The sequence below is a fragment of the Pipra filicauda genome, unplaced genomic scaffold, assembly GCF_003945595.2.
Source record: "Pipra filicauda isolate LSUMZ 115617 unplaced genomic scaffold, ASM394559v2 scaffold205_size1947385_pilon, whole genome shotgun sequence".
Classification (NCBI taxonomy): Eukaryota; Metazoa; Chordata; class Aves; order Passeriformes; family Pipridae; genus Pipra; species Pipra filicauda.
In genome coordinates, this window is record NW_024104316.1 from 310,661 (window position 1) to 336,877 (window position 26,217).

Sequence of the window (26,217 nt, forward strand, 5' to 3'; positions counted from 1 at the left end):
GGGACCCTGCAGGTCCCTTTGGGGACAGGGATGACAGCTGAGCCTACCCCAACAGCTGAGCAGGAGCGAGATGTCACCTCAGGCTGTGGTGCCTGGCTGCAGGCCCAGGTCCAGCTCCTAATGGAGACATCATTAACCACCAGAATTGAGACATTTCCTGGTGCAGATGGCCCCTGACAAGAGAAACCTGCTCCGAGCGAGGTAGGAGCGAGGCCCATTTCCAAAGACACAACCCAGGCCCCTTTGTCACATTGCAGGAGAAACACATGACATCGTTCACTTCAATAGTTACAGAATTTACTGATAATCACCACCAGGATTAGAAGTGTCAGTAGAAAAATAAAATTTACAGAATTTTCGATCATATAAAGATTTGTTCATGACAGCCACGGTCGCGAGCAAGACAGGAAGCCGGGTGAGAGCAAGGGGGAAGCTGCACACAGAGAGCAGGGCCGTGAGCTCCCACATGAGCCAAGGGCTCCTCCAGGACAGGCAGCTTCCCTGGAAGGTGTTTCCTTGACCAATGCACTGGCTGGGCTCCCTGGCAGGGCCTCCCAGCTGCCCCGCCTGGGACACCTCGGCGTTGACATTTTTGCAGGCTCTTTGCAGCTTTTGGCAAGTCTGACTGAGCAAAGTCTACCACTACCTGCTGAAAATGGAAGGGATTCCTCCACACACCTCCCCTGGGATAAAGGAATGGAAAAGGAAGGCCAAACCAGTGAGAGGGGAGGAAACTGCCTTCAGTGACTGACCTGGGGCTTCGACTCAAGGCTATTCCTCCTTCCTGTTTGGATCTGGTTTTACTGGAGAGGGAGGTTGGGAAGGCAGCTGGGGGAGTGGAGGATGCTCTGTGAGCACCAAGATGACACAAAGAACTTGCCCTCAACACTAATACCTGTCAAGACAAATCAGAAACTGATTGTTCGCCTTTTATGTGAGAATTCCCTAAAAATTTCTCAGTGTCTGGGCACAGAGAGGCACCACCAGCTCCAACCGCTCCACATCCAAACAGCAGTCAAGCTGCCAGTTCTCCAAGTAAACCAGAACCACCTCAAAGCAAGAGTTTGGGAGACCTGAATGGGTAGAGAACGGGAGTTTTTCAGTTTGCCCAGCACTGAGTGATTTTACTGAGCAATGTTTCGTTTGTTCTGAGCTCTGTAGCAGCCCCATTTGTGTCCTGCATTCCTCAGCCCCATTCCTGCAGAGGAACCATCCTTGTGCTGGAACACAGGGCATGGATAAAGTGCTTTCCCAGTTGCAATCAGCTTAGTGGCTACTGAGGGATGCCAGGCACTGGGGCGGGGGAAAGGGGAGCACAGCGGGTGCCTGGACACGGGTTTCTGGCATCATCTGAAAGGTAAGGCCAGACCCACCCAATCCAACTCCCATGAGACTTTCAATCCATCCAGGAAGACTCAGGGTAATTCCTGTGAATTAAACCAGGCACTCCAGACATGTGCTAAGAAGTTGTAAGGGGGAAAGACAGTAGAGAGATCACTGTTCCTGCTTTTTCATTGCTTCTGTCCCCAAAGAGGGCAGGAGAGGCCCAACCTCCCCCCAGGGCTGTCCTGGCTCTCTACAAACAACAGGGCACACGGGGCACTCCCCAGATCCAGGGTTCAGTGCAAGTAACACCACTTGGACCTCACCCACCTAAGGAGAAGGATTCACATTAAACTCTTTCCTAAAATGCACAGCTTTATACCCTGAATTGGGCTAAAATTTAACCTCAGTAAGTAGCTCCTGCAAAACACCTCTTGCCAGCAACAGACCACTCAGGAGAAGTTGATGCAGAGAGAAATCCTTTCCCATGATAAACACAGTGCCTTGTTGAGGGATCACAGAGTCATTTAGTTTGGAGAAGCCCTCTAGGATCATCGAGTCCAACCTCTGAGCAATCACCCCCTTGTCAACTCGACCATGGCACCAAGTGCCACGTCCAGTTGTTTTGCACAGAGGACACGGGCTCATGGAGGGTCAGTGGCCTTAGGGAGGGAGCTGGTTTGGAGACCAAAGGAGTTCAGCAAAGACACAAAAAGGAAATGTGTCCCACAAGGCTGGATGCAGATGGTGTCTTCCCTCTGCAGCTGGGAACAAACAAACAAGGACCACAGCAAACCCCTGGGGCTGCCCACACCACCCCACATCCCTGGGGTTCAACCCCAGCTTCCCCGGAGAACCAAGCCCTTGGGAAGCACCTGAGCTGCCCCAGCCACGTGGCACAACTGGGTACAAGAGCAGAGCCACCAGTTAAGTAAAAAGTCACTTAAAGCCAAAGCAAACTAAAACAGTCCATGAGGAGACCGCTCTGCCCGCTAAGGGTTGGTTTGGGGCTGTGTTTGGTCATTTCCCCTGCACAGCCCTCACAGCCACAGCTCTCAGACACAAATCTGCACCCTCATCCATCTAAAATGAGCTTTCCTTTTTGCTGCTCTCAAAATCCACTAAGACTACGACCTGGTATGAAGGAGTTTGGGCTGGGAAGAAAACAAATTAATTTTTTAATCTAAAGAAAATTCACATTAAAAGAGCTTCAGGTTCACTGAGAACAAAGCAACAGCAGGTCAAAGCACTAAGTGAGCTTTGAGCACACCGTGTCACTCTGTGGTCCTGCTCCCACTCCAGCACAGCCAGTGTCACATCTCAGTTATGTCCCGTGGCTACAATTCATCACTGCTAAAAGGTATGTGGGCCTTCCCCTCCAGAAGCCATCTTCCTACCCTCCAGAGAAATAAGTTTCACTTGGCACTTAATGTTACCAAAAAGTAACAAAATTCACAATTTTCAGCTTAATTCCAATCCACGCTAGAGGCAGGAGCAGGCCCTCACAATTCCTTAAATCAGTGGAGGAAGCACAAGCCCCGAGTTGTGCTCCCTGGGATTTGTTCCAGAGGCAGAGCAGGTGCCAGGTCCTTCACCCCCACTCCGGTTTGTGTCCTCCAGCCTCCCCAGGGGGAGCTACAGCGTGGCCAGAATGCGCAGGAACGACACCACCACCACGCAGAAGGTCTGCCCCACACCGAAAATGAGGGCCTCGAAGGGGATCATCTTTTTCCCCGCAGCTCTGTAAACTCCAGCAAAGGCAGCGCCTGCGAGGAGGTGAAAAGCCAAGATGTGAATGTGGTACACGCTGCTGCGCCACAGGGATGGACGGGAAGCCTCGGGATATGGAACCGGGGCAGGGAACAGGGTCAAACGTGGGGTAAGGGGGGACCAGAGCCAGAGCGTTCATCTCCACGCCGGGGAACGCCGCGGTCCCGCGCGCCCGCGGAGGCGATCCCTGATCGCCACAGAGCCCCCCGATCGCGCCGGACGCCTGCCGTACTTGTGAGGGTGCCGGCGGTGATGGGTCCCACGATGCCCATCAGCAGGACGCTCACGGACATGAACCGGCCGTACTTGTGGTGCCGCAGCGTGAACAGCGCGAGTAGAGCGGCCGGGACGTGGAAGGCGAGGGAGGAGACGACGGCCCACAGGAAGACGCCGTACCACATCTCTGTGGGGAGAAGGGCTGTGAGGGCGGCCCGGGGCCCGCGGGCTGCCGGTGGCGCCGGCGGGAGGGCCCCACCCCGAGCAGGCCCCGACGCGGGGAGGTACCTGGGAAGGTGGAGAGCGGGCTGGAGTAGGTGGTGGTGCCATTGCCCACGCGGGGCACGAGGCGGAGGCTGAGGATCTGCTGCAGGAGGCCCCCGCCGCCCGCATCGCCACCCTCCATCCCCGCGCCCGCCCCGCCGCCATCCGCCACCGCCCCTTCCGCCCGCCCCCTTCCGCCCGCCGCAGCCAATGGGAAGCGCCGCAAGGTGACGGGCAGGGCTTTCCACCAACCGCCGCTCGCCTCCGCGCGGTCGGGCCCCGCCCTCCTCCGCGCTGCCATGGGAACGGCTGTGGGCCGCAGGGAATGCTGGGATTGGCAGGACGCTCTGGCCCGCTGGCGGACTCTCGTCGCTGCTCCCCGCGCACGGCGGCGCCTCCTGGGAGGCGCAATCGTTCTTCCCGCCCGCCAGGGGGCGCCCGCGGGTGGTGGCGGCGCTCTGGGCGGCAGTGAGCGCGCGCGAGGCGGTGGCGGCGGGAGGTGCCTGAGGCGGCGGGGCCGGGGCCGCACCATGTCGGGGTCGGAGTCGGAGCAGGACCAGGAGCAGTACTCCTCGGCCGAGGACGACGACTACGTGCCCTCAGGTGAGCGGTGGCGGGCGGGGGCCGGCGGCCCCGGCGGTGCCGGCGGTGCCGGTGCTTAGTGGCTGCGCTTGCAGGTGCGGAGTACAGCGAGGACGACGAGAGCGAGCTGGTGCGGGAGGAGGAGCCGGCGGACAGCCCGCGGCCGCCCCGTGGCAGGAGGAGCCCCCGCCACCCCCCCGGCAGGTACGGCCGCGGGGACCCGGCCCGGAGCCGCTGAGGGGCGGGGGAACGGGGAACGCTGCTCCTCGCTCCGGTTCGGCGTCAGGAGCAGCCTCAGGCCTGACAGACCGTGCCTGAAAACCCTCCCCGGCAATAGCTGCTTCCCCTTTCGTAAGCCTTTTTAAGTGCAAAGCACCCGTCAATGGGAGAAAACCCCGTGTTTTTTGAGGTTATTTGAGGTTGGTTTCAGTCCAGCCCAAGTCCTCTTCCCTCCTGGTTCCTCCAGTATCCCAGAACCACAGAACCCTGGAATGGTTTGGGTTGGAAGGGACGTTAAAGCCCATCTCGTTCCACTCCCTGCCACGGGCAGGGACACCTTCCCCTATCCCAGATTGCTCCAAACCCCGTCCAACCTGGCCTTGGACACTTCCAGGGATCCGGAGACAGCCACAGCTTCTCTGGGCAACCTGTGCCACGGCCTCCCCACATCGTGTACCCACAGACACACCCACACATGTGCCAGTTCACTTCAGGGGCACTGCCTGCATCAGTCTCACTGTGTTTTCTAAGCAGCAACATCTTTTAATTAGATACCTTCACCCCCCCAGGTTAGAGGGGACTTCCCACATTGAATATCTTAGTGGGAATGTGAAATACCATGTTGGTTCACTCAAGATTAGAGTTCAGCTCTGGAATAGTGTTGCAGCACTTCAGTATATATTTTTTTTTTTGGTGTCTGCTTTCAGGAAGAGGAAGAAAGGAGGTCTCTTGCTAGAGCCAGACGAGAAAGAGGAAGAAAAGGCTCAGCAGAATGGAGAGGAGGAAGTGGATAATGTAGAGCAGGTGGAAAGAAGCAGAGAAGAAGAAGAAAAAAAGAAAGAGGATGCTCTTTGGGCCAGTTTCCTCAGTGACGTAGGACAGAAACCCAAAGCAGGGGCTGCCACGCAAGGGACACAAGCCAAGAAGGTAAGAGGGCCTGGGAGTGTGGGCAGGGCCTGGAGGTTTAGAGCACACAGTTGGCTCTGGCTGGTACCAGATGTCAGGCAGAGCTGGGAAGAGGCTGGGTTTGCCCCTGCCCCTCTGCTTTGTAGGACTGGAGCCCCATGAGGGGCCAGACTGAGGAGGTCTGTGATCTGGCAGTGCTGCTTTGGGAGCTGCTTTCCAGCATCTCAGAGGGTCCCACGGAGCTCTGTTGGCTTTTCTTCCTGGTCCTGGATTCTCCTTGTGACACAGGAACAGCACCATGAGCTTTGGTTTGTGCTGTGCTTGTGGGTACAGCTCTCCCAGGGGCTTGTGCCTTTCCTGATGCTCAGAAGGGAAAGAAAAAGGCAGGCTCTGTGTGTGTGAGTGTGAGTGGGGAAACAGAAGGGCCCTGTGCTGGCATCTCTGCCTTGCCATTCATCCTCGTACAGCGGGGGGGTCTGGAAGGTGCTGCATGTTGGGGTGCATGTTTGCTACAACACTGAGTCTGGCTTTCTCTCACTTCCCCCATAAGCCCCAGTAAGGTGCTCTTGGTCTGCAGAGGTTTTTCTGGAGAGAGAATTCTCTGTGTGATCAGAAGGATTTGGTTCTCAGTGAAACCAAAAGGACGTGTTTGCCTTGCAAAGCCTTTCACGCTGAAGGTGGTGGAAGGGAAGAAGGCACCAACACTGACCCTCTGTTGCTAGAATTGTCAGTTGGGGTTGCCAAAAAAGTGTTGTGCCTGGCAAGTACAGTTCTGTGTGAAGCTTCTTTCTGTGACTGTTGGAAGGTTGCAGGGCAAGTGTAGTTGTTTATCTTTGGTTGCAACTTTTGGAAGAAGAGTCCTTTCATCTGAGCCCTCCTGTGTCTCCTTTGTTACTGGCTGAGCAGCTGGGGTGGTTACAGGTAGAATCAGAGAGAAGGGCAGAGTGATTTTTTTTCCTCTGAGCAATTCTACTTTTATGGGCAGGTTGCTAAAACGTGAGTGGTCTTTGAAAGTTCCTCCATAGCCTGGAATAATTCATGGAGAGATGCAGTTTCTCTGTTCTCTTTGTGAACTTCTTAACTTGGACTTGCATTGTCTGCTTGAAGGTCTCTGTGGTGTGTGGTTGATTTAGAGCAAGAATTTGGGGGGTTTGTTTTGATTATTTATAGGGTCTGAGGTTTTTTTACTTTTTTTAGAAGCTGTAGCTGTGGCTGAGTAAATTAAGAGGCATTGTTGACAAGTTGCTTAATAAAGATGTTTCTTTCTCAAATTAGAGACGTTATTGACAAGTGTGAAGATCAGCCTTGCTTTTCCTGCTGATGGGTTGTGTTCTTCTTTTATTCTTGAGAAGAAATAATCATATTTTTGTGGAATTCACCCTGGCAGCTTTACTGCCTGGTGGTGCTTAGTTTGGGAGAAGTGAGTCTTTTTTTGCTTGCTTTCTGAACCACTGCAAAGTGCTCCTTCCTCCATTTATCACAATTTCACTTCTTATTTTGGGTCTGTTTTGATTCTAGAGCTCCAATGACAGCCTGGAACCAAAATGGGGAATTTCATTCTGTGGAAGGGGCATTTATGTCCTTTTTCTTGTCTGTGGGTGACTTGCTTTGACCCCCAGCCTAAATTGCAGTGCTACCTGAGGTCTGGGTTGGGTCCTCAGCCCCATGGAATGGGAATTTTGCTTGGCTCCACAAACACATTATTTTGCTTTCTCCTTTTGTTTTGTAGGCTGAAGAAGAGAAGAGTGGCAATAAGCTTCAGGACAAGCCAAAAGATTCAGGAAAAGTGACAATCACCAAAACGTTCGATTTTGCTGGTGAGGAAGTCAAGTAAGTTGGCAGATGTGATGTGTCCACTGTGGGCCCAGTGCAAGCTGGGAGCTGCTGTGCTGCAGGCAGGCTGGACCTGGGCTCTGAAAAACAGTGGGTCTTCTCTTTCCTTTACACTGGGTTTTTTTTTTTATCACGAGTAAATACAGACCTCAAGGAAAACGAGGCCAGGATTTCCTGCCCGAGAGCTGCGCAGTGTCCTTATATGCAGACATCAGTCTTTGCTCAACCTCAAAACAGGCCTGTGAATTCACTTAGGCCTCCTCAGCTGGACAGTGTTTATACTGGTTGGCAGAGCTTCCCAGTGGCACTGCCTTTGTGAAGGTTGAGACAAGGAGGGAAGCACGTTGGTCCTGCAGGGATGAGGGTAACGTGTTTTATTCCTTGGGGCTGGTCCAAGTCCTGTGCTGGGGGCAGGATGTTGGCTGGCACTTTCCCTGGTGATGTTCACAATCCATGAGGAAGAGCAGGCAGTAAGATGTGTTTTGTTGAACAGACTTAACAGCTGAGTGCTTTTACCTCTGAAACAGCTGCAGCAAAGGGGGCGGGCTGGGTAAAATGGTGCTTTAGGTTGAGCTTGGCTTGCAAGAGACCCTTCAGGCTGTGCTGAAAGAAGGGGCAGGTGTTTTATAAATTCATAAGACCAGAACTGAGGGGCCTGGGTGAACCCACCTGAAATCTGAATGCCCTGGGACCTACTGGTTATTACCATGGGGCATTTTCTTTATAGTAGCAGTGAATCTGGTTTTGTCAGGCAGGAACTTCACCTGTTTCGTGCAACACCAGAGGGCAGCAGTTCCCAGCAATAACACCCGCGCTGCCTGAATCTGGAGGAGGAGGCAGAGAGCTGTGGCTTCCACTGCTCTCGCTACCTGAGCTGAGGAGAGCCATGAGTAGGAGCTTCCCGATTTCCCTGCACAGTCCAGGCTGCAGGAATACCCTTTATTGACTGATGGAATGGCAAAGAGCTGTACCACTGCAGCTTTTGAAGAATGTGTCTATCATATCCTTTCTCCAAAGGCGAGGTTAAGCCCTTCCTGTGGACAGATAAAAATGTGTAGCAGAATTACAGGCAGAAATTTTGTGTTCTCACTGCCTTCCTTAGCCACCAGCTTGTTTGTCCACGATTTTCCTGGGGTTTTTTTTCCTGATTCAAATGTGATGTCCTAGCAGGTGAGAACAGCTGAAGCTATAGGATCACAGGGCTGTCATACAAAAGCCTCGTTGTGTTCTGCCGTGTCATCAGATGGCACAGGCAGAGCTGCATTCCTGGGGCCTGGGGGCTGCCTGAAATCAGTTTGTTTGACAAACATGGACACATCTATCTGGGTGTTGTAGGTGAGTGTTGTGGCCTAACACGAGCATAGAAGTGTCACTTAAAAAGAGGGGGTTGACTTACAGGAAGGCCTGCCTTGCAGGATTACTTCAGAACATGAGGCTTCCACTTGTGGAAAGGAATTTTTTATGTGCAAATTTTTTGGTGAAGTATGGGAACCTTTAAAGTAGAGAGCTAGTAAAAATATCTGCCTTGGAACTGCTTGTTTACCTGTCTCTATGAAAAGAAGCCCCAGATAATTATGATTTGAGCTTAGGATTACTCAGGTGTTGGTCTGATTTTGGAGTTCTAGACTTTGTGTGGTGGTGACAGATTAGCTTTAGGAGTGCAGCTCTTGCTTTTATTGGTAATACTAGTTGTAAGGGTTGGGGAAACTTTCTCTGTCCTTCAAAAAGCGGTTTGCCTTCTGTGAACAGAAATTGTTCAGGGTTCCTAAGATGCTGATTTTGTGGTTTTGACAGTATCTTTATAAATTTTTTAATAGCTATAACTAAGAGGCACGGTTTTCTGCACCAGTTGCTTTTCTAGTGTCCTTTGTACTGCTCAGTGCTGACTATTTACCTTGGGAAACTGCAGAGGAACCACAAGAAATTTCTACCAGTTTTTGATGAAATATTCGAAAGCTGGAGCCTGGGTGACAGTGAGACTAATCCTGCAAACACCAAGGCTAATGCATGTTTTGTTTACAGAGGTCATTGTATCAGTGGGTTGCAGAGCCAAACAAGGTTTGCAGTGAGGTCTGGAGGGCCATTTTCTGCTGCTACCAGAGTGAAAGCAAAGTTACGTTCTTTAGCACTTTGATAACAAAAAAAAAAATCCTTCCATTTTTTTGCCCCCTGATTTTTGCGATGTTCAAAGCTGACACTTTTCAGTTGTTTGCTACATCTTGCCTCTAAATGGGTTACACTGTTAGCTGTGGGTGGGGCACAAGGGCTTCTCACAGCTGCTGGTACTTTCCCCTAAGACACTAGGTGAGGGCCAGAGGGCTGCTTTTTCTTCAGAATAGCAGGAGCTTGTCTTTGCACCACCCCAACCTCTGCAAATGCTCTGAGTACCAACCACTGACTTCCTTGCCTGGGGAAGCAGCTGGCAAATCGTTGGTTACTGTCATGGGCCAGCACATGGTAGTTGTGTGTGTGTTTCTGGCCTGAAAGAACTGAAATGAGAAGTGTGGCTTTCCTTTCTAAATGGTTGCAGGCTGCTGTTGAGTCTTGCTCTTTTGAAAGCTTCAGAAGAATTTAGATCAGTATTTAGGCAGTGATAGATTCAGGGCACAGATTTCCACAGTCTGCTCACTGAAGCTCTTAGCAGAAGATCATTTAGCCCTGATCTCTGTTGCAGAAGATGGTAGGATCTCTTGCCTGATTGGAGTAGCAGAAGTCTCTTGAAAGAGATCTCCAGCTACAGGGCTGTCTGGAATGGTGAAGGACCTTCCTCCTTCAGTTGTCAGCTCCCCGTGGGTCATTGCTGCACTTAATGTCCCTTTTGATGAGTCTGTGCTTGCATCAGTTGCTAATGCTGAGCTTAAAGTTCAGAGTGTTACAAATTAACAATCACCAAATGAAGAATTTAGTGGCTCTCAGTTTACAAAATACATGGTGTAATATTACCTCATAAAACCAGAGCTGTTGAATCCTGGAACTGGGGACAATCTTTAACTGATTGCAGTGTTTTCCAGTTGGGACTTTCCTGTCTGCTTTTCCTGCCTCTTTGGTGCTAAATGGATTAGGAGCAGCAGGTGACTGTCACCCAAATGACTGTAATTGTGGGCAGTAAGAGCAATTTGCTAAGGCAGTTCAGCATCTAAATGGAAGTTCAAGCCATTTCTCCCTGGCAGAGGAGATTGAAGCTCCTTTGAAGCCTCTGGTTTATGAACTTGCCTCACAAAGCAGAGCGTGTGGTTGCATTAATAGGGAATTGCATCCCCAATGCCAGGGTTTAACCACTGTGATATGGGATTGCTTGCTTTCTCTTTAGCACTTTTAATATGCTTTTGTCCTTGGCTTTCTTTAAACCCCTTCTGTGCTCTTTCCATGAAGTCAACTTTGTGTCCAGCTGGGACTGCAGCAGAGTGGAGCTCGCTCACATGGAGCGGGTTTGGCCCGGTGGTGTCAGTGTGGCAACTTGGGAGGGAAGAGCAGAGTTGGGTTATTACTGAAGGCTATGGAGAGTAGATTTTACTTTGAAACATCTTCTGTGCACCTTAATTCGGCTTATGGGAGGCAGAACAAAGTTGAGAGGAGCAGTGGTGCCTGGCCTGGGTGCTAATTCAGGAATGGGAGGCCTGTGTTCAACACCCTGCTTTGTTCACACCCCGCAGATCCCAAGTAAAGGACTGCAAATTAAAAGCTTTGTATTTCTGTGCACGTGCTTTGTCCTGTGGTTTGAAGGCAGAGCTTTACACACTCAGGTGATCCTCGGGGTGGGAATGCTCCCCTGGTTCTGCAGAGCTGCTGTGCTGATGGTGCTCGGCCGCTTTCCCGTGCACGGGAACGAAGCAGCCAAAGCAAAGCTGTAGCAGGGCTCCACTCTCCATCTGTCACTGGGGATAGCCCTGCTCTTTTCCTTAAGCTGGACCTAAGGTTGAATCAGTGGGTTTTGGTGGTGAAATTCCTGACTTTCTGAGCAGAAGCAGCAAAGGTGATGTAAGGAGGCTGAGGGTGGGTTCTTGTCAGGAGGTTTGCCTGTGCCACTGAAAGCCCTTTCTCCACCAATAGCATGGATCTCTGTACAAGAATGCCATTGACATGGGAACTGTGTGGGCAGGGCTACAGGCCGTGGCCAGAGCTTCTTTTTTTGGTTCCTGCGAAGTCATCAAGGTTTAACTGAGGCCTCTCTGAGTGGGATGGTGAGGTCTGAGCCCAGCCCGTGGTGTTGTCTGGGCTGCTGGACTCTTCACCTTGGTAAGCTCCTCAGCAGAGCTGTACAGAGCTGGTGAAGGACTGATTTATCCCCTTGCAGCAAGAAGTGCTGACCTCAGAGTGGAGGTGAGGTTATAATTCAGTTCTCTGCAGTTGTACAGTGCTGCTGCTTCGGCATTTCTCAGTGCTGCCTCTCACCACTGCAGGATTGGTTTTCCTTTTTTAATCTGGCTCACATCTGTGCTTGGTGAATGGACAGCTGTGTCCTAGATGCACACTTTTTAACTCCAGATCTGCTGTCCTCTTCCAGAGCCTCAGCCCCTGGATCCAGACCCTTTTTAGGAGATCAGACATCTGAGAACAGCCTGAGCTTTCCATTGCCCTTGTTCAGCCTCTGATTTCCTTATCAGTGGCTGTGATGTCCTCTCTGCTCCTTACACGACAGCTAAGACTGACCAAATGTGACAGAGTTGGCCAACAAAGGGTGTGTAAGCCAAGGAGTTTGGGAGACTGCCACCTATTTTATTGCTTTGCTTTAAAGACAGTTAAGGTAGCTGTCTGAGCAATATTGCTGCTTCCTCTTGGCAGGCATTGAACAGGAGTGGGGAAAATCCTGAGGCTGATAATGTATTTCAAGGGGAATAGGTAAAAAGGGCAGGGAATTTACTCCCACAAGTCTCAAGATTTACAGCTGGCACAGAGAGGAATTTTAAAAATGTGTAATTGTCCATCTGTGTTCTTGCTCTGTGGTCTCAGCATGGCTCAGTCACAGGTGTCTGGCTAATGAGCACTGAGAGAACATGTAACACCATTAACTGTCTCCTTACCTTGTGATGCTTTTCAGGAAAGCCAGTGGAGGAATCAAAGCAAGGGGTTGGCAGCATGCTCACACTTCCTGCTGGGTGTGAATCTTGGTCATTTTTGTGCTCATGGGGTTTTGCACAAAGCTGAGGGAAGCACAGTAGCTTTTAAAATCAGGAGAAAGATCAGGAGTTCGGGTGTGCATCTCTGATGTTGTGGGTGCTGTGGTGCATGTCAGATCAAGGTTCATATGTGCTTAACGTGTTCCATATGTGCTTTAAAAAAAAAATAAATTAGAAAATATTTGGAAAGCCCTGCCTTTTTCCCCTCTGGAGAGCAAGTGCTACACAGCTTCCACCAGGTGAGGTAGACAGGTATTGTCAGGCTAGATATGGAAGACAGTGAACTGAACTAATAGGGGCAGAGGAAGAAACCACTCATATTTTCATGTGCTTTTTGTAATGGCTTTGACTGCAGTAGCAAGGAAGTGTTAGAAAAAGTAAGACAAATGAATTTCAGTAGCCCCTTGAGAAGCCACTCCAAAACTCAGCCTCCTTGAGGACTTCTGGTTTGTGTTGTTGACTGGTGATGCTTGATGTCTGTAGGGTTTTATCCTCAGTCCTGCTTGGCTAAGGTGTCCCAGAGAAATGTGATCCAGCCACTTTCTGGTGACATACCATTTCCTCAGGGAGGCTCACATGCTGCAAAACCTTGGCTTTTAAGATTTTTCCAGAAATTCAGTCTGAGCATTAGAAGTCCGGGGATGATGCCTTGGGACCACAAGACAAATCAAACCACCCAGAATTACATGGAATATCAATGTGAACACTGTTTAGAGGTGGCAGACTAAAAAAATGACTGGTTGCTTTTCTACAAACTAGCACCAAAATGCTGATCTTGGCATAATGGAGCGTAGGCAGCAGCCTGTTTCTGCCCTTATGCTGTTGTTATTCTTAGAGGTCAGAGCATGCCTCAGTTATCCACAGTTTATATTGGCTTTTTCCAATTTAAAAAACAGCTATTGATTTTTTTTTTTTTTTTTTTTGGAAGCCAGTGAATGAAAATATGTTACCTTTCAAAAGATGCTTAAGAATGACAGGGTCTCAGGGGCACATTTTGATAACCTTTCCTCTGTGTGCATCCATTCCCCGCTGTTTCAGAGTTTCCTTTGGGAATACTGAGGTGCAGTGCTGATTGGCATGAGGATGGCCCAGAGGTGAGGTCAGGGAGTGTGAGCAGGAGCTGTGCCGTGTGCTGGTTCACTCGCCAGGCATTTGCCTTTCTCAGAGGCAGCTGCAGAAATTAGAACTTCATAAACATCAAACCTAGCCAGGACTCTAAGCCAGAGCACTTGTTTCTGAAGTAAATCATGTTATGGTTTGCTTAATGTGCTTTGAGAAGGGGAATGGCCTAATGAACAGCTTCTATTCAGGGTTTTTTCATTAGTAGATGTGCAGATGTGGCTTCTGCTCAGATGGGGAAGCTGAAGCACAGGGGGGCTGTGACTTGCCAAGTGTCACACTGTAGTGCCAGCTCTGTCCAGTGCACTCACCAACCTCCTGACCCCTGTTGTCTTCCTTTGTCTCACCACGCTTTTGGAAGTCCCAAAGTGCCTGAGCAGGTGTCCACCTGAGGGTCATCTGACGCTTCTCTTGTGGCTTGATGCTTTTAAGGAAATAATTCACGTGTGCTGGTTTCATATGTGCAGTTTTACTGGTAATCAGTGTGATGAAAGAGAAGGCTCAGCTGGGATCTCCAAAGGTGGGAGGAGCATCTCCAAAATGATGGCTTGACCTCCAAATTAACTAGGGAGTTTCTAGGTCTTTCAAACCTGGGACATCTGAGTGCTGCACTGGCTTTGGGAACTGGGTGACAAACTGCAGTTTCTCATCTGCAGGTTCTTCCAAGTGTGTTCTCCCTCTGTTGTGCATAATTAGTGTGGAAATACTTCCATAAAAATCCCACCCTTCCCCTGTAGAAGACATTGGTTCTGTACTTGGCTCTCAGGCAGTTTCCTACCTCCTGAAAATCTGAAAACAGAAGGTGCTTAGTGACTTATTCAGGTCTCACAGGGGCTCTTTTGCTAGTAAGGGGATCTTTTGTCCCTCTGTTCATGCCTTCATCTCAGGGGCCTCAGATCCAGTCCCAACATTTTGCTGCTTGCCCTGTTTCCCTTGTTTCCAAGCTGCTGCTCATTCCTGACAGCTCCAGGCTCAGAAACGGGCTTTTGATGTCTGGTGAGAGGTTGGCAAGAGCCTGCTTTGCAGCCCTTGGGCCTGGGGTTTCCCCTGCTGGAAAGTGCAGCTTGCAAGATGCTTTTTTTTTTTTCTGTAGCTAAGAGATGGTGAACCAGGAGGATTTCTGTGTTAGCCTGAAGGGAAGGCAAAGCTGTTCGCTGCCTTCCTCTCTCATTAACACATTACAAACCAAATCAAGCTTAGTCTGGCTTTTCCCCATGGAGGTGCTTCTGCTTTGTGGTGTGAGTTGTCTCCTGCTATGACCTGTGTAACCTTTGTGCCCAGTGTTCATAGCTGTTAGTGAATTTGAAACCACTGGCTCTTAATTAACTGTGGTACTCCCTCCTCCAGCAAGAGGAGAGATCTGTGACACGAGCCCTGCACTGAGTTAGGGAGTTGGGGGTTGCAGGAGCTGGGGGGCTCCAGGGATCCCTCTTGCTTTCTGCATATTTGGAAGTCATGGTTAGCAGGGTCAGGGACTGTCACACTCACACGTGTGACAGCTCATCTGTTCCCCTGGATTGCTCAGCTCGGAGGTGTGTTCCCTAATGTGAACTTAATCCTTTTGAGAGGTACAAATTAAAACCATGGGATGCCTCAAAGATTGGAATGTTAATGCACGGTGGGATTTTGAGGCAGCACAATGGAGCTGGCCAGGGGAATAGTTATCCAAAGGAGCAAGCAGAGATCTGATACTTGGAGATGCTTTAAACTGGGGTGAATAAAGCTCCAGGCAACAAGAGATGAAGTTTGTGCCCTGGCTGTGGATCAGCTTCTCCAGAGAGCCGTGTTTGACCGTGCTCTACCTATTGCAAGTCCCAGTGGGAGCTCGGTAACTGGATTGCTACTTCCCTCAATTTAGAGAGCCTCTTATGGAAGCAGCAAGCAGAAGCCCAAAAGGGGCCTGACAGCTTGGTCAGCATCTCAGGAGGCAGCACTGTCCATATGTTTTCTTTACATCTGTCACAGGGTCTTTGTCATACAGGAGATGATGGAAAATTGGTCCTTTCCTTCAAGGCTTACGAGGTTACAATAAAAAGTACTTTTTATACATTATTGATGTTAAAATACCATTCACCTCTGCCTGCTTTCAGGTGAATTGGTTTGAGATGCAGCCTGGGCTGACTGCTTGGATAGCAGCACACACCTGCTGTGAGGAACAGCACCAGACAGGCAGCTTGGCCCTTGCCTGACTCCAGGAGAGCTCTGATCACATTTGATTCTTTTTAAAAACCAGCCAGCTTCTGCCTATCCAGGCAGCCCACAAAACTATCGGTCTCTCCAGCCTGGTCTTGTCTGTTGCTTCAGGGAGTAGGCTCAGTTTCCCAGGGAACAGCTTCTTCCACCTGGTTTGAAGAGAAAGATTTGGAAAATGCTGGGTTTTTTTCCAAAAGGGGGAAAACCTGATGTTTAACTTCAAAAAGGGAAAATTGATTGGGACGTATTAATTTTAGTTCTACCTGCTCTACCCCAGGTAATCCAACATAAAATAAATGTGTATGCAGTGTGCAGGCAGATGTGCTCCTTGTGTGAGGACTCAATTCCCTCCTGGAAGGTGCTGACCCTGTGCACCAGCAGTTTCAGGACCTTGCAGGCTGGAGCACTTGCCTCTTGTACAGTGCATCTGTCTGTGGAAGGCACAGACATCACAGCTCGAGCACAAAAGTCACCCCAAAAATATTCCAACAAAATATTCTTCTCAGCTCAGAAGGGTTTAGGTTGTTTTACAAGTCCCTGTAGATGAGTATTACTTTCTCCTCAAGTGATCATTCCAGAAGGTTGGAGGACTATTCATTGAGGCTAAACATAGATGGGGAATATTGAAAAAGGATAATTAGCCTCATTTTTGCCCCCCTTGGTCTGTGATTCCCCAGAGCTAACAACATTAAGATTGTGTGGAAAGTTTTGTAACTGTGTCAGGTCTAAACTGGGGCAGATTTCCCGAGTGAGGGCTCTGTCCTGAGTACGAGTGGTAAAGAGCTGGCGTTTTCAGAGCTTCCACTCTTGCTCTGCCTTTCCCAGCAGGAAGGTCAGGGAAGATGGTAACTTTGCACTGCTGTGATTAAGGATTTTAACTCTCTTCTCTGCTCCAAATCCCCTTATACCCAAATACCACCGTGTGCTTTCTCAGCCTGATGTGCACCAGGTGTTTGGTTAGGAGAGTGTAGCTGTGCTGAGCCACCTGGGGGTAAGTTGGAGGGATTTTGGCACTTGGGATGCATAAAGTTGCTGTTACACAGCAGACTACAGATAGAGCCTGAAAGCCTTCTTGATGTGCCTGTTTGTCTTTCCCAGCTTCCTCTGTCTTGCCTCTGGGGCCCTGCCTCCATTTCCCCTCTGGGTAAGGATGAAGCTCTGCTGATGCACTCCCCCGAGGGCTTGCAGGGCACCTTGCTCAGTGCTGAGCTGGGCACTGCTGACACAAGGCAGCCTTGGCATCCCCCTGGGAGTTCTGTTTCTGGCAAGCAGGGCTGGATTCAGCAGTGCTGAAGTGGAAGCACCTGAGCACTGCCCTGGGGCAAGTCCTGGGCTGTGGGTGTTGTGCTGTGCCATGGTGGGATGGACTGGGACCCTCCTCTTCACCCCTGGTGCAACACCAGAGTGCAGAAGGCAAACTGGTGTATTAGACTCACTCTGCCACTGAACTGAGGCATGAAAATTTGAGTTTAAGCCCCTTCTGAACACAGTGCTCATTCCAGCCTGTGTTGCTCCTTCCTTGTAGGTGCCTCTGTGGCTAAGGGGACTGCTGGGAGCACATCAAGCACTTGTTCTGAAATTCATATGCTGCAGTTCAGTACTGTGGGTGCTCTGTGGAACAGCACCTGGGACAGCCTGGGACTGTGTGTCATCTTCGTGGGGTTTGGTGCCCAGTGTATGTAACTGGGGCATTTTCCATGCATGTAGGTTGCAGCATTTCAGTTGGTAAATGTAAAAGGAATGGTGGTGATACCCACTGCTGGGCACCAAAACAACAGGGTGGGTGTGGGAATGCCTACATGCTTGGGTACCACTTTGAGCTCAGGTCAGAGATGAAGGGTCCTAAGGAGGACACTTGTAAGTACTTGAGGCAATTAGTGATATAGTTTCTAGCATGTTTTCCTTATAATAACTTCGAAATATGGAAGACATTTCTATTTTACAGTTGCACATCACCTTGTATGCTAGCATTATTTGTGCTACCAGGCTCCAGTGGGGTCAAAAAAAATTAATAATTGTTCTATGTTTTAGGAGTCTTATTATGCAATTTAATAGCAGAGCAGTCTAATGAAATCTCTGCGGGACAGTGATGAGAGTGAGGGGTTTTGTGTGTGAATTACAGGGGCTGCAAGTGGGCGAGACAGTAGCTACTTGTTTTATTGCTGACAATATACTTATTTTCATGTTTATTCCTGGATTACAATGTGTGAATAGCATCCTAATAAACAGTCAGGCAAATAGTTATTTATCAAGTATTTAAAAGTGAAAGGTCTTGCAATTTTCCTTAGTAATGACTGTGATTTCTTCCAGCTGGATTAATGACTCCCATTTCTCCCCATGAAGAACAAGAAGTGTTTTGGTTTCTACATGGAGAGAGTTATTGTCTCCCATAATAATGTAGAACAGAGGATTTCTTTTTCCTTCCTGGCCTGGGATCTGGGAAAGGTTGAAATGTGCATAACCTGAATTAATACCTTGTAAAGCTTTTAAATCTCTTTCGTCATTCCTGTTGGAGTGGGGCAGGACTTGCTGCTGGCATCAGCCCAGCAGCAGCCTGCCTCAGAGCAGCTTTTGTTTCAGTTTATGAGGCAATTAGTGGGTCTTGTGATGGAATTGCCTTGAAAGGTCACTTTTAATTACATTTCTGTCGCATTCCTCTGTCCCCAGCTGTGCAGTCCTGGTGGAACAGGTTGCACTGAGCTTTGCAGCTGAATTTCTGCAGCAGACAACTCCAAAAATGTATGCTAGAGCAGCTGCTGGCAGGCCAAAGGGAGCAAAGAAAATTGAACCAAGTGTCCTACTCTGTGCCCAGCCATTGCTGGCCCTGAGGTGTGGTGGAGGATGAGAGTATGGAAGCATAAGTAAACCCTTGGTAGCAACCTGTCTTGTGCCCCTGGCTGGCTGAAGTGTGTGTCGTTGAAGGCCTGTGCCAGCCCCTCCCTGAGCAGCGTTCTGAGGGGTTTCTCCTTTCTCAGCAGGGGACAGAGCTGGCTGTTCAGATGCTGCATTTGAAAATAAATAGACTGTGTGATTGTATTGATCTGAACTCAGCCCTCATAGTTGGGGGGGGAGTCCTGCCTTATTGCTGCATGAAAACACCAAGCTTACATGCCAGAGGAAATCCATGGCCATGGATTTGACTGCTGTATGACTGCTGCCTGATGGACCACTGTTGCTGAGGGCTGTGGCTCCATGGTGTATTTGGGGTGTTCTAAATTGTGATGATGCTGTAGCAAGGCTTTTGTTTCTTCCTGAACCGCTTTTCCCCTTTTCCCACCCCACTGCTTACCAATCTGATCAGCAAACACTTCTAAATATTCATAGTGTGGGATTTGTCTCTATCCACATGACTGCTGCTGGTTTCAAAGGCATGTGACAATGTGGGGGCAAACGGGGTTAATCTCCTCCTGTGCTGGCAGAACAAGGCTGAGCAGGAGTTGTACAGCACAGGAGTTTATTCTTACACCTTTTCCTCTGTATTTGCAGTCTCAGGAGAAGGAGGAAGAAAGTTTCAGATATTGATTCACTGTTAGGGTGGAGACATGGCTGTACTAGTTGTGTACAGGTTTGATTTCAGGACATCAGTGCCTCCAGGTTTAACAAAGAACTCTGTGTTGCTTTCCTTGATGCCAACCCAGCAGTAACCCATTTGGGGCTGCACCTCTCTGGGTTTCTCCATGTCCATCAGCCAGTTCTTATATGGGAGTTGCAGGGTCAGGTTGGTGGGTAGGAGGCAAGCAGTGATTAAGCCTGGCTTGTAACCAGAGCAGATCCCATGACCAGTGAGGCTTTCAGCCTCTCCTCTGCATTTTGCTCTAGACCAGGGATGAGCCTCCCCACCCTTGCTGGAGCAGATGCAGCCAGAGGCCCAGGCTGCAAGGGAGTGGGATGGAGGATCACATCTTTGGGCTCACTGAGCTGTGGGTCAGGCTGCCTTTGTGCCCACAGGGCTCTGGAGAGACTCACAGGCTTGTGGTCCAAGGGAGCAGAATTGTTAGCTTGGCAAGTTGAGGCGTTTCATTAAGAGCTACTGAGAGCGTGAAAAGTGTGTTGCTGGAGGCAGGTCATGGTAAATGAGGGGGCTAAAGTAGCTGGGGTTTTCTAACAATTAATTATTGAGTGGTTTTCTAGAGATTCTTTCTCATATTTGTAATTTATTCCCCGCTGTAGATGCCATATTGACTTATAATTTTTTGAAGTTCAATATTTTGCACCCTCAGGGCCTCAAACAAAAATTAACTAGAAAATGAGAGTGAATTTCTGCGTTCTGCCTTGTCAGAGCCTTCTCTCCCGTTCCCCATGCCTGGAGCCAGTTTCTGTGCTCGGGTTTGGGTTGCAGATGTTGCCAAGGCTGTGTGCCGTGGGCTGTGAGACGTGGGTGGCTGAAGAGCTGCCTCGCTGACCAACAACTGAGGAAATCAAGAGCCCAATTAAGAGCCTGGAATTGCCCCCAGTGACCTGAGGAGAGCATTTAGTAGCTGCTAGTGAGAAAGGCCTGCTTGAATGAATAAGAATTCCTATTGTTGGAAGAAAAAAAGTCCCCTCCTCCCCCAGCTCTAATTAGCTCCTCTTTTCCTTTTTTCTGCCATGAATATAAAGGGTTTGTCACTGGAATGAAATCTTAAAAAGATGCATGTTCTTCAGCTTGCAACTGATGGAGGTGATCTCTGTGCAGGGGCTGTGGAGACTCTTGTACCTGTTTTCTGTGTTTCCTTGCTGGATCTGTGGGTTTGCTGTTGAGCACAACTCTTCCTTACCCTCTGCTTTGTCTCTTTTCCTCCAACAGAGTGACTAAAGAAGTGGACTCAAACTCAAAGGAAGCTAAATCTTTTCTGAAGCAGCAAGAGAAACTGCAGTCAGCAGCTCCAGCTTCGCTCCCAACAGTCTCGGGGTGAGTGTGTGGTTTCCTTGCCCAGGTGTAGAGCCTCAGTGAGAAAGATGGCACTCGAGCCAATAATACAGGCTCTGCAGTATTCAGTGGGTGTTTGTTTCCTGCAGAGTTTCAGTGGGAGCAAGACTAGGCCTGGAAGGTGTGATGATTTGGGAAGGAGGTGGGGGAAGCAACCCATGAGTTCCAGTGACTCACTTCATGCGTTCAGGCTCACATTTCTCAATCCTCATAAGTCATTCATCCCAGTAAGGAAACAGTGGTTCAAATGTCTTGAGCAGCCTGATGAAAGTGCAGGTAGCCAAGGAACATGCCTGGGATTGCCTGCAGTTCCTTTGAGAGGTGCTTCTCAGGACTATAAAAAGCCATGACAGACTGGGCTGTGGCTTCTTACAAACTTTGGGTGAGCATTTAAATGTGAGATGTTTTTGCCTCTTTGATGTTCTCTAATATGATTTTGATGTGGATTTGTCACTTTCTGTTCAAGCTCTAACACCTAATTCTGAGATTATCATAATGCTTGCCACAGATACAAAGAGGTTGGGCCCCCTGTGCATCTGACGTGCCACTCTGGTTCTTGATGAGCTTGGGAGATCACCCACTTCTTAGGAATAGAGGAGAGGCTTCTGTGTTCCAGTGGTGATTTCTATTTAAGTCAGTTGTTTGCAGACTTAAGCTGCCTATGATTTGGTCACATAGAAACAATACCCATCAAATAAATACATTGTCCTTCCCATCTGCTGTAGAGCAATTCTGCAGTGTGAGTTAAGGCTGCCTTTCCCCGAGATACTGTTATTCAGTTGCTGCAGCTGGATTGTCACTCATTTTTCCAGTGTTGCATAGCTTATAGTTAGCTCAGGGTAGTGAAAGCACAGTGTGTGTGTGCGTGACCCTTGACAGCTGCTGTTCCCTGAGCTGAATGAAGGCATAGATGAACATAGTCTTCATGCTGTTGTTCACACTGCACAAGGGTTTGTCCCTGCAGAGCTCATTAATTGTAACCTAAGTGCTGTGTACAGGGTTTTGTGCTGGAAGACTTGCCGTGGGTTGGGCTGGCATTCTTTGTTCAGTTTTGGTGGCCAGAGGTGGTTCGGGTGGCAGCTGAAGCTGAGGCAGCTTCTTGCTGTGCACAATGCTGGTGGTCCCATGTCTTCAAACCTGCCTTCCAGTTTCCCCAGCAAATGCTCTGCTGCTCCAAGTGCAGGCAGGTTTGGCAGCCCACAGGGAAAGCTCCATGGGCTGTTCACCTTCCTGCTGTGCTGAGATCCATGTTTCCTCCTGTGTCTTACAGGCCCAGGGGGGAGCTGAGTGGCCAGTGGGCCTGCACAGCCTGGCCATTACCAAGGGGCTGCTTGTGCTGGAGCTCGGATTGCTCAGGAGCAATAGCCAGAGCCCAGTTTGAGCTAATGCTGCAGATAACTGAAGAATCCACATCAAATATGGAAAAAACAGGAGTAAAAATCAATATAAGAAATAACAAGTTCAAGGAGTCCTTTAACTTTCATCTAGTGTGATTATTTTGGAAGCAGCTTAATTAGGTCATTGTTCAGCTTGCTGATGTGTGATGCCCTGCTGATAGTTGCTTGCCCAGAACATGAGGTGACCTGGCCGTGGGGAAGGGAGGGGAAAAATCCCCTGGGCTTGTATATCTTGCCTTTCTTCAGAGCAGCAAACCCTGATGCAGCGCAGCCCCACGTGCCTTCCCTTTCACAACCTGCAGCAGCACATCCTACACCTACAGCAGTGATCCTACAGCAGAGGTATTTTGGTCAATGTGTGGAACAGCCCAGCATTCTTGATTCTTGATAGTGTGTGCCCTGTGGTCTGAGAGCAGTCCAGGGAGTTTGCTACATTGGGATAGTATCTGAGACTGATCCCTGAGACTGCCAGCAAACATGCTTGCTTTGGGCTTAGGAGGGTGCTTCCAGCTGGGAAGCCAGCCAGGGTATTTTCAGGTGAGAAAATTACTAGCAGGCTTGCGGTGTTCCTTAAAGCCAGAGGCAAGCCCCTTATGTTAAGAAAATTACAAAGATCAGGTTTTAGACTTAAGCCAAGCTATTATCCAGGCCCTGCTGCCCTGGAGCAAAGAGCCACAAGCCTCTGTGGCATGCCAGAGCAGTGCTTGGGGACTGACAGCCTGGCATAGCTTGACAGTTCTTTGCAAGTGCCCTTTGGCTACTTAAAATAGAAGTTTTGTGGGAGAGGGTGCATTTCTCCCTTGTGCATTACAGGAGAGCCCCAGCCTGGGGCAGTATCGCTGTAAGGCAGTGAAAACTGTGTGATTTTGGGATCCTCACTGTGCCTGTGGACACCCACTGTGCTGTGAGCCATTGTCAGCCCCCAGGAGCTTTGTCAGCTATTTAAAAAAAAAGCCTTGCCCTGTGTGCAGGGAATTCGAGCAGCTAAGAGGGGCCTCTCCATCTGGCTTTTCTTTCTTCACCTTGCAGGCAGCATGCATTATTTCTGGATGCAGCCAGCCTACCTTGCATTTATTTAATTCCCTTCTCTAAACAGACAGAAGTAATCCAGGGAAGTAACGGTCACAAAACCAAACATCCGGCTCCACATCTCTGTGTCACAAACCCTTACAGCCTTACTGGTCCAGGGGAGGGGATGTTTGGGGCTGAAAGTGCATTTCCTGAATGTGTTTAACATCCATACCGGATGTGCTATAAAAAGCTAAATTTGTGCTTGTGAGGGACATGGGGGTGGTTGGAGGAGAATAACTTAAACACTTGGCTGTAATTAAAGCCAGGAGTACAAAACAACCCACCCAGTTCTCTCAGCAGGCTTTGCTAGAAAGGTCAGAAGCCCTTGGTTCCCAGGGATGTGATGGTTTCCCAGCCTTCACATTATTCCATCGTGTCCCCCCGTGACACCCAGTTAGGCAGTGTTCTGTGGGCAGTGGGTATTGGTTTACTGCAGAGGTTTGGGGTTGTGATACTCTGTTCCAGTTGTTTCTGTTGTGTTCTTGGGTTGTGTTTGGCTCTCACTGATGCCATCGGGGGTATCAGATGTGATGAGGAAACTCACTGATTCCTTCTCATTTGCTGTCCCAATAAATGGGTGGAAGGCTCCCAGCATTCAAAAAAAGCCCTCCACCCACCCAGCTAAGCCTTCTTGCCTGTTTGTGTTTTAGGGCTCATTTCCTATCCTTAACCACTGCTGTAGGGCCTTTTGGGGACAGCAGGAGTAGCTCCTGGCTGTAAACCTGATGGAGGGATCAGTCAGCTTGGTGGGCATTCCTGGTGCTCCCAGAGCTGCTTTCTGTCCCCTCCCCAGGCCAGGCAGGACCCGTGAGCTGAGTCCCTCATCCTCTGCACTAGTAATCCCATTTTGCAACCAGCATTTCATATTCAAAGGCTGTTAAAGCAAATGAAATCCTCCAAGAGGCTTATTGCAAAATGACTGTGTGCATGTACTTGTGAGACACCACGGGGGGTTGAGCAGGGGCTGGGAGAGCCCTGCTCCGGCCGGAGCTTTGGTGGGAGCGGCTGCGACGTGCCCAGTGCCCGTCAGTCCCGGGCGCTTGTCAGGGCACAGCGGTGTTCCAAAGGGAACAGTGCTGCTGTAGCAGTCCTGAAAATGAAAAAGATGTACTTGGTGGATCTTATTTGAGATTCTCCTCTAGGCAGCTGTTTCTACACGGCCTGAACAGGAGCCAGGAAGAAAAAGAGGTTTTTCACCGGCTTTGTTCTTGCTGTTGCTTATTACCGAAACCATTTGTAATTAAACATGGACTTGCTCACTCAGCCCAGCTGTTGCTTTTCTGTTTGATCCTGCCTGAAATTACAGTGGTGGATGTGTGACCTCCTAGGCCTTTTCATGCCTTGTAGGCTGGTATAAACACAGGGTACAATTTGCCTTTGAAGCAGGCAGCACCGCTCCCACCGAGTTCAGGAGCTGCTGTGCTTGCTGACCCTGGGGCTGAGTTGGGTCTGCAAGCGTTTGGACCTTGGTACAAGACCCAGCAGGAAGAGGCACTGCAGGAAAGCTCTGACCCAGACACACATAGTTGCCCTGAACAAAGCCAGATAAATTCTAGCCTGTTCATGATGGATGCCTTCCTCCCTGAGCATACAGTAGAGCAGTTCACATGGACTGACCATTAAATGGTGTGAAAAGCTTCAGGCCTTTGCTTTTAGAAGTCCTTTACTCTGCTGCTAATGTTGGAGTAGAGGGACTCCAGCAGCAAGACGTGTTCATGTCTTCTCTCTGACCTTCAGTGTGCAGGAGGAGGTATGATGGCATTCTTTGTGGGAGGATAGGGATTGTGGCAGAACCTGGAATATGTTTGCAGCATCCTCTTAACTAGTTTCTAAGCTAACCTTCCTCTCCAGCCTGGCTTCTCCTAGGAGCTACTTTGCATCCAAAGCTTTATCTTGCAAAAGATGTTCTTTCTGTGTGAGTTGGCTGGACCTAATTGGATCCCTTTGCTGTCATGACCAGATCTGGTTACCTGAGATCGTAAGTGGGCACTGGTGAGGCAGGCACAGGGTCTCAGCTCCTGGAATCCTCAGATGATCCAGAGCAAGTGCTGCAGCACTCACATGCCTCCAAGGAGCAATTTCATTTCACAGCAATCCCACGGGCTTTTTCTCTTCAGAAAGCAGAAATTGAGTCCAATTTCAGCTCAGCATCAACTGCAGTTATTTAGCTAAAACTCTTGCATGTCTTTCTTGTACAGGCTGAGCAAGGATGCAAATAAAGCAAGTAATCAAGACCTTTGGGGGAGCTGGAAGTGGGGTTTTTTTCAACTGTCACTTAAGCACTTGAATAGCTCTGTTCTTCCTAGTGAATTCAAGGCTTCTCATCTTTCTGCTGCTCTTCCCTTACTGTGCTCCAGAGAGTGCTGTTCTCCCAGACGGAGAGATCCAGCCCCTTGCACCGTAGCCAAACGCCTGGATGTAGTAGCACATGACATATTTTTCTGTGAACAAGATGAACCAGCTAGGGGCAATATTCCTGTGCCCTAGAGCTAGTTTTACTTATTTCCTATTCATGCACTTCAGTTGTGAGAGATTAAATGTGGCAGTAGCTGTTCCAAGTGAATAATTTCTCTTCAGGTCTTAGATCCTTTGTTGTTATTATTTTTGTTTTAATTATTCATTGTTAGTGTCTGTCTACTGGTTTACAGGTATCCACTCCTTGAGTCAATGTGGTAAAGAGACTGGGTGAGTTTTTGGAGTATCTTGGTTTTATTTGCTAGGGGAACCAAAATAAATTACCCCGTGGGGTTGAGTGTGTGAAAAGATGTTTGTATGTGTGAGGAAGGGGAGGTTTGTTGTCAGGGAAAATGATCTCTGGTTCAGTGTTGGAGGTTTGGCTGTGGGTGAGAGAGCTCGGCCATTTTGGGTCTTTGCCTCTTTTCTGAACAGTTCTTGCTCTTGATTTTACGTTAAACCTTTTCCATAAGAAACAGAGCTCTGAGTGTGGGAAGTTTCATACTCGCTCTCCCAGACTCAAAGCAAAACGTGCACTGAACATCCTTGTTTTAAACTAGTCTCTCAGGAGCAGTCCTTTCTTGTTCTCAGGCCAGATGAGTCAATGCCTTCTACCCCCGCCTCTGTTTTGCAGCAGAAATGAATGAGAATTTCTGGCCCCGTTCTGTGCTGTGGCCGTGCTCACACGCCTGTGGCTGCTTTTCCTTGGGGATGGCATTTTATTGGGAAGAAGTTTAGCAGTGCCTGTACAGCTCTGTGCCTTACTCCAGTCCTGTGTCTTCATGTGGCTGAGCTGGATCCCTGGGCTGGACTAACTGGGATCAGCTGTTTCTTTTTCTAGTCT

The 26,217-nt window shown here is 49.4% G+C and overlaps 2 protein-coding genes across 2 annotated transcripts in view; one reads left to right on the top strand and one right to left on the bottom strand.

Annotated features, from left to right (window-relative positions):
- Positions 1 to 275: 275 nt before the first annotated feature.
- On the bottom strand, positions 276 to 3,715 carry TMEM170A (transmembrane protein 170A). The gene is made up of 3 exons (XM_027716041.2): positions 3,598 to 3,715; positions 3,326 to 3,496; positions 276 to 3,089 (listed from the first exon to the last, which is right to left on the bottom strand). Exons 1-3 carry the CDS (start codon positions 3,713 to 3,715, stop codon positions 2,959 to 2,961), a joined length of 420 nt encoding a protein of 139 aa, XP_027571842.1. The 3' UTR covers positions 276 to 2,958.
- A 157-nt stretch (positions 3,716 to 3,872) lies between these two features.
- CFDP1 (craniofacial development protein 1) overlaps positions 3,873 to 26,217 on the top strand; it is a 59,210-nt gene continuing 36,865 nt past the window's right edge. Inside the window, exons 1-5 of the mRNA XM_027716131.2 lie at positions 3,873 to 4,176; positions 4,251 to 4,359; positions 5,082 to 5,301; positions 7,010 to 7,110; positions 20,329 to 20,433. Coding sequence (XP_027571932.2) covers positions 3,873 to 4,176; positions 4,251 to 4,359; positions 5,082 to 5,301; positions 7,010 to 7,110; positions 20,329 to 20,433 — 839 coding nt within the window. The remainder of the gene's footprint in view (positions 4,177 to 4,250; positions 4,360 to 5,081; positions 5,302 to 7,009; positions 7,111 to 20,328; positions 20,434 to 26,217) is intronic.

Bases quoted from the DNA above. Each gene is read 5' to 3' on its own strand.
- TMEM170A (XM_027716041.2), bottom strand. From the start codon at position 3,715: ATGGAGGGTGGCGATGCGGGCGGCGGGGGCCTCCTGCAGCAGATCCTC. The intron at 3,497-3,597 runs GTACCTCCCCGC...TTCTCCCCACAG, and splicing joins CCCGCTCTCCACCTTCCCAG to AGATGTGGTACGGCGTCTTC. The intron at 3,090-3,325 runs GTACGGCAGGCG...ACCTCCTCGCAG, and splicing joins CACCGCCGGCACCCTCACAA to GCGCTGCCTTTGCTGGAGTT.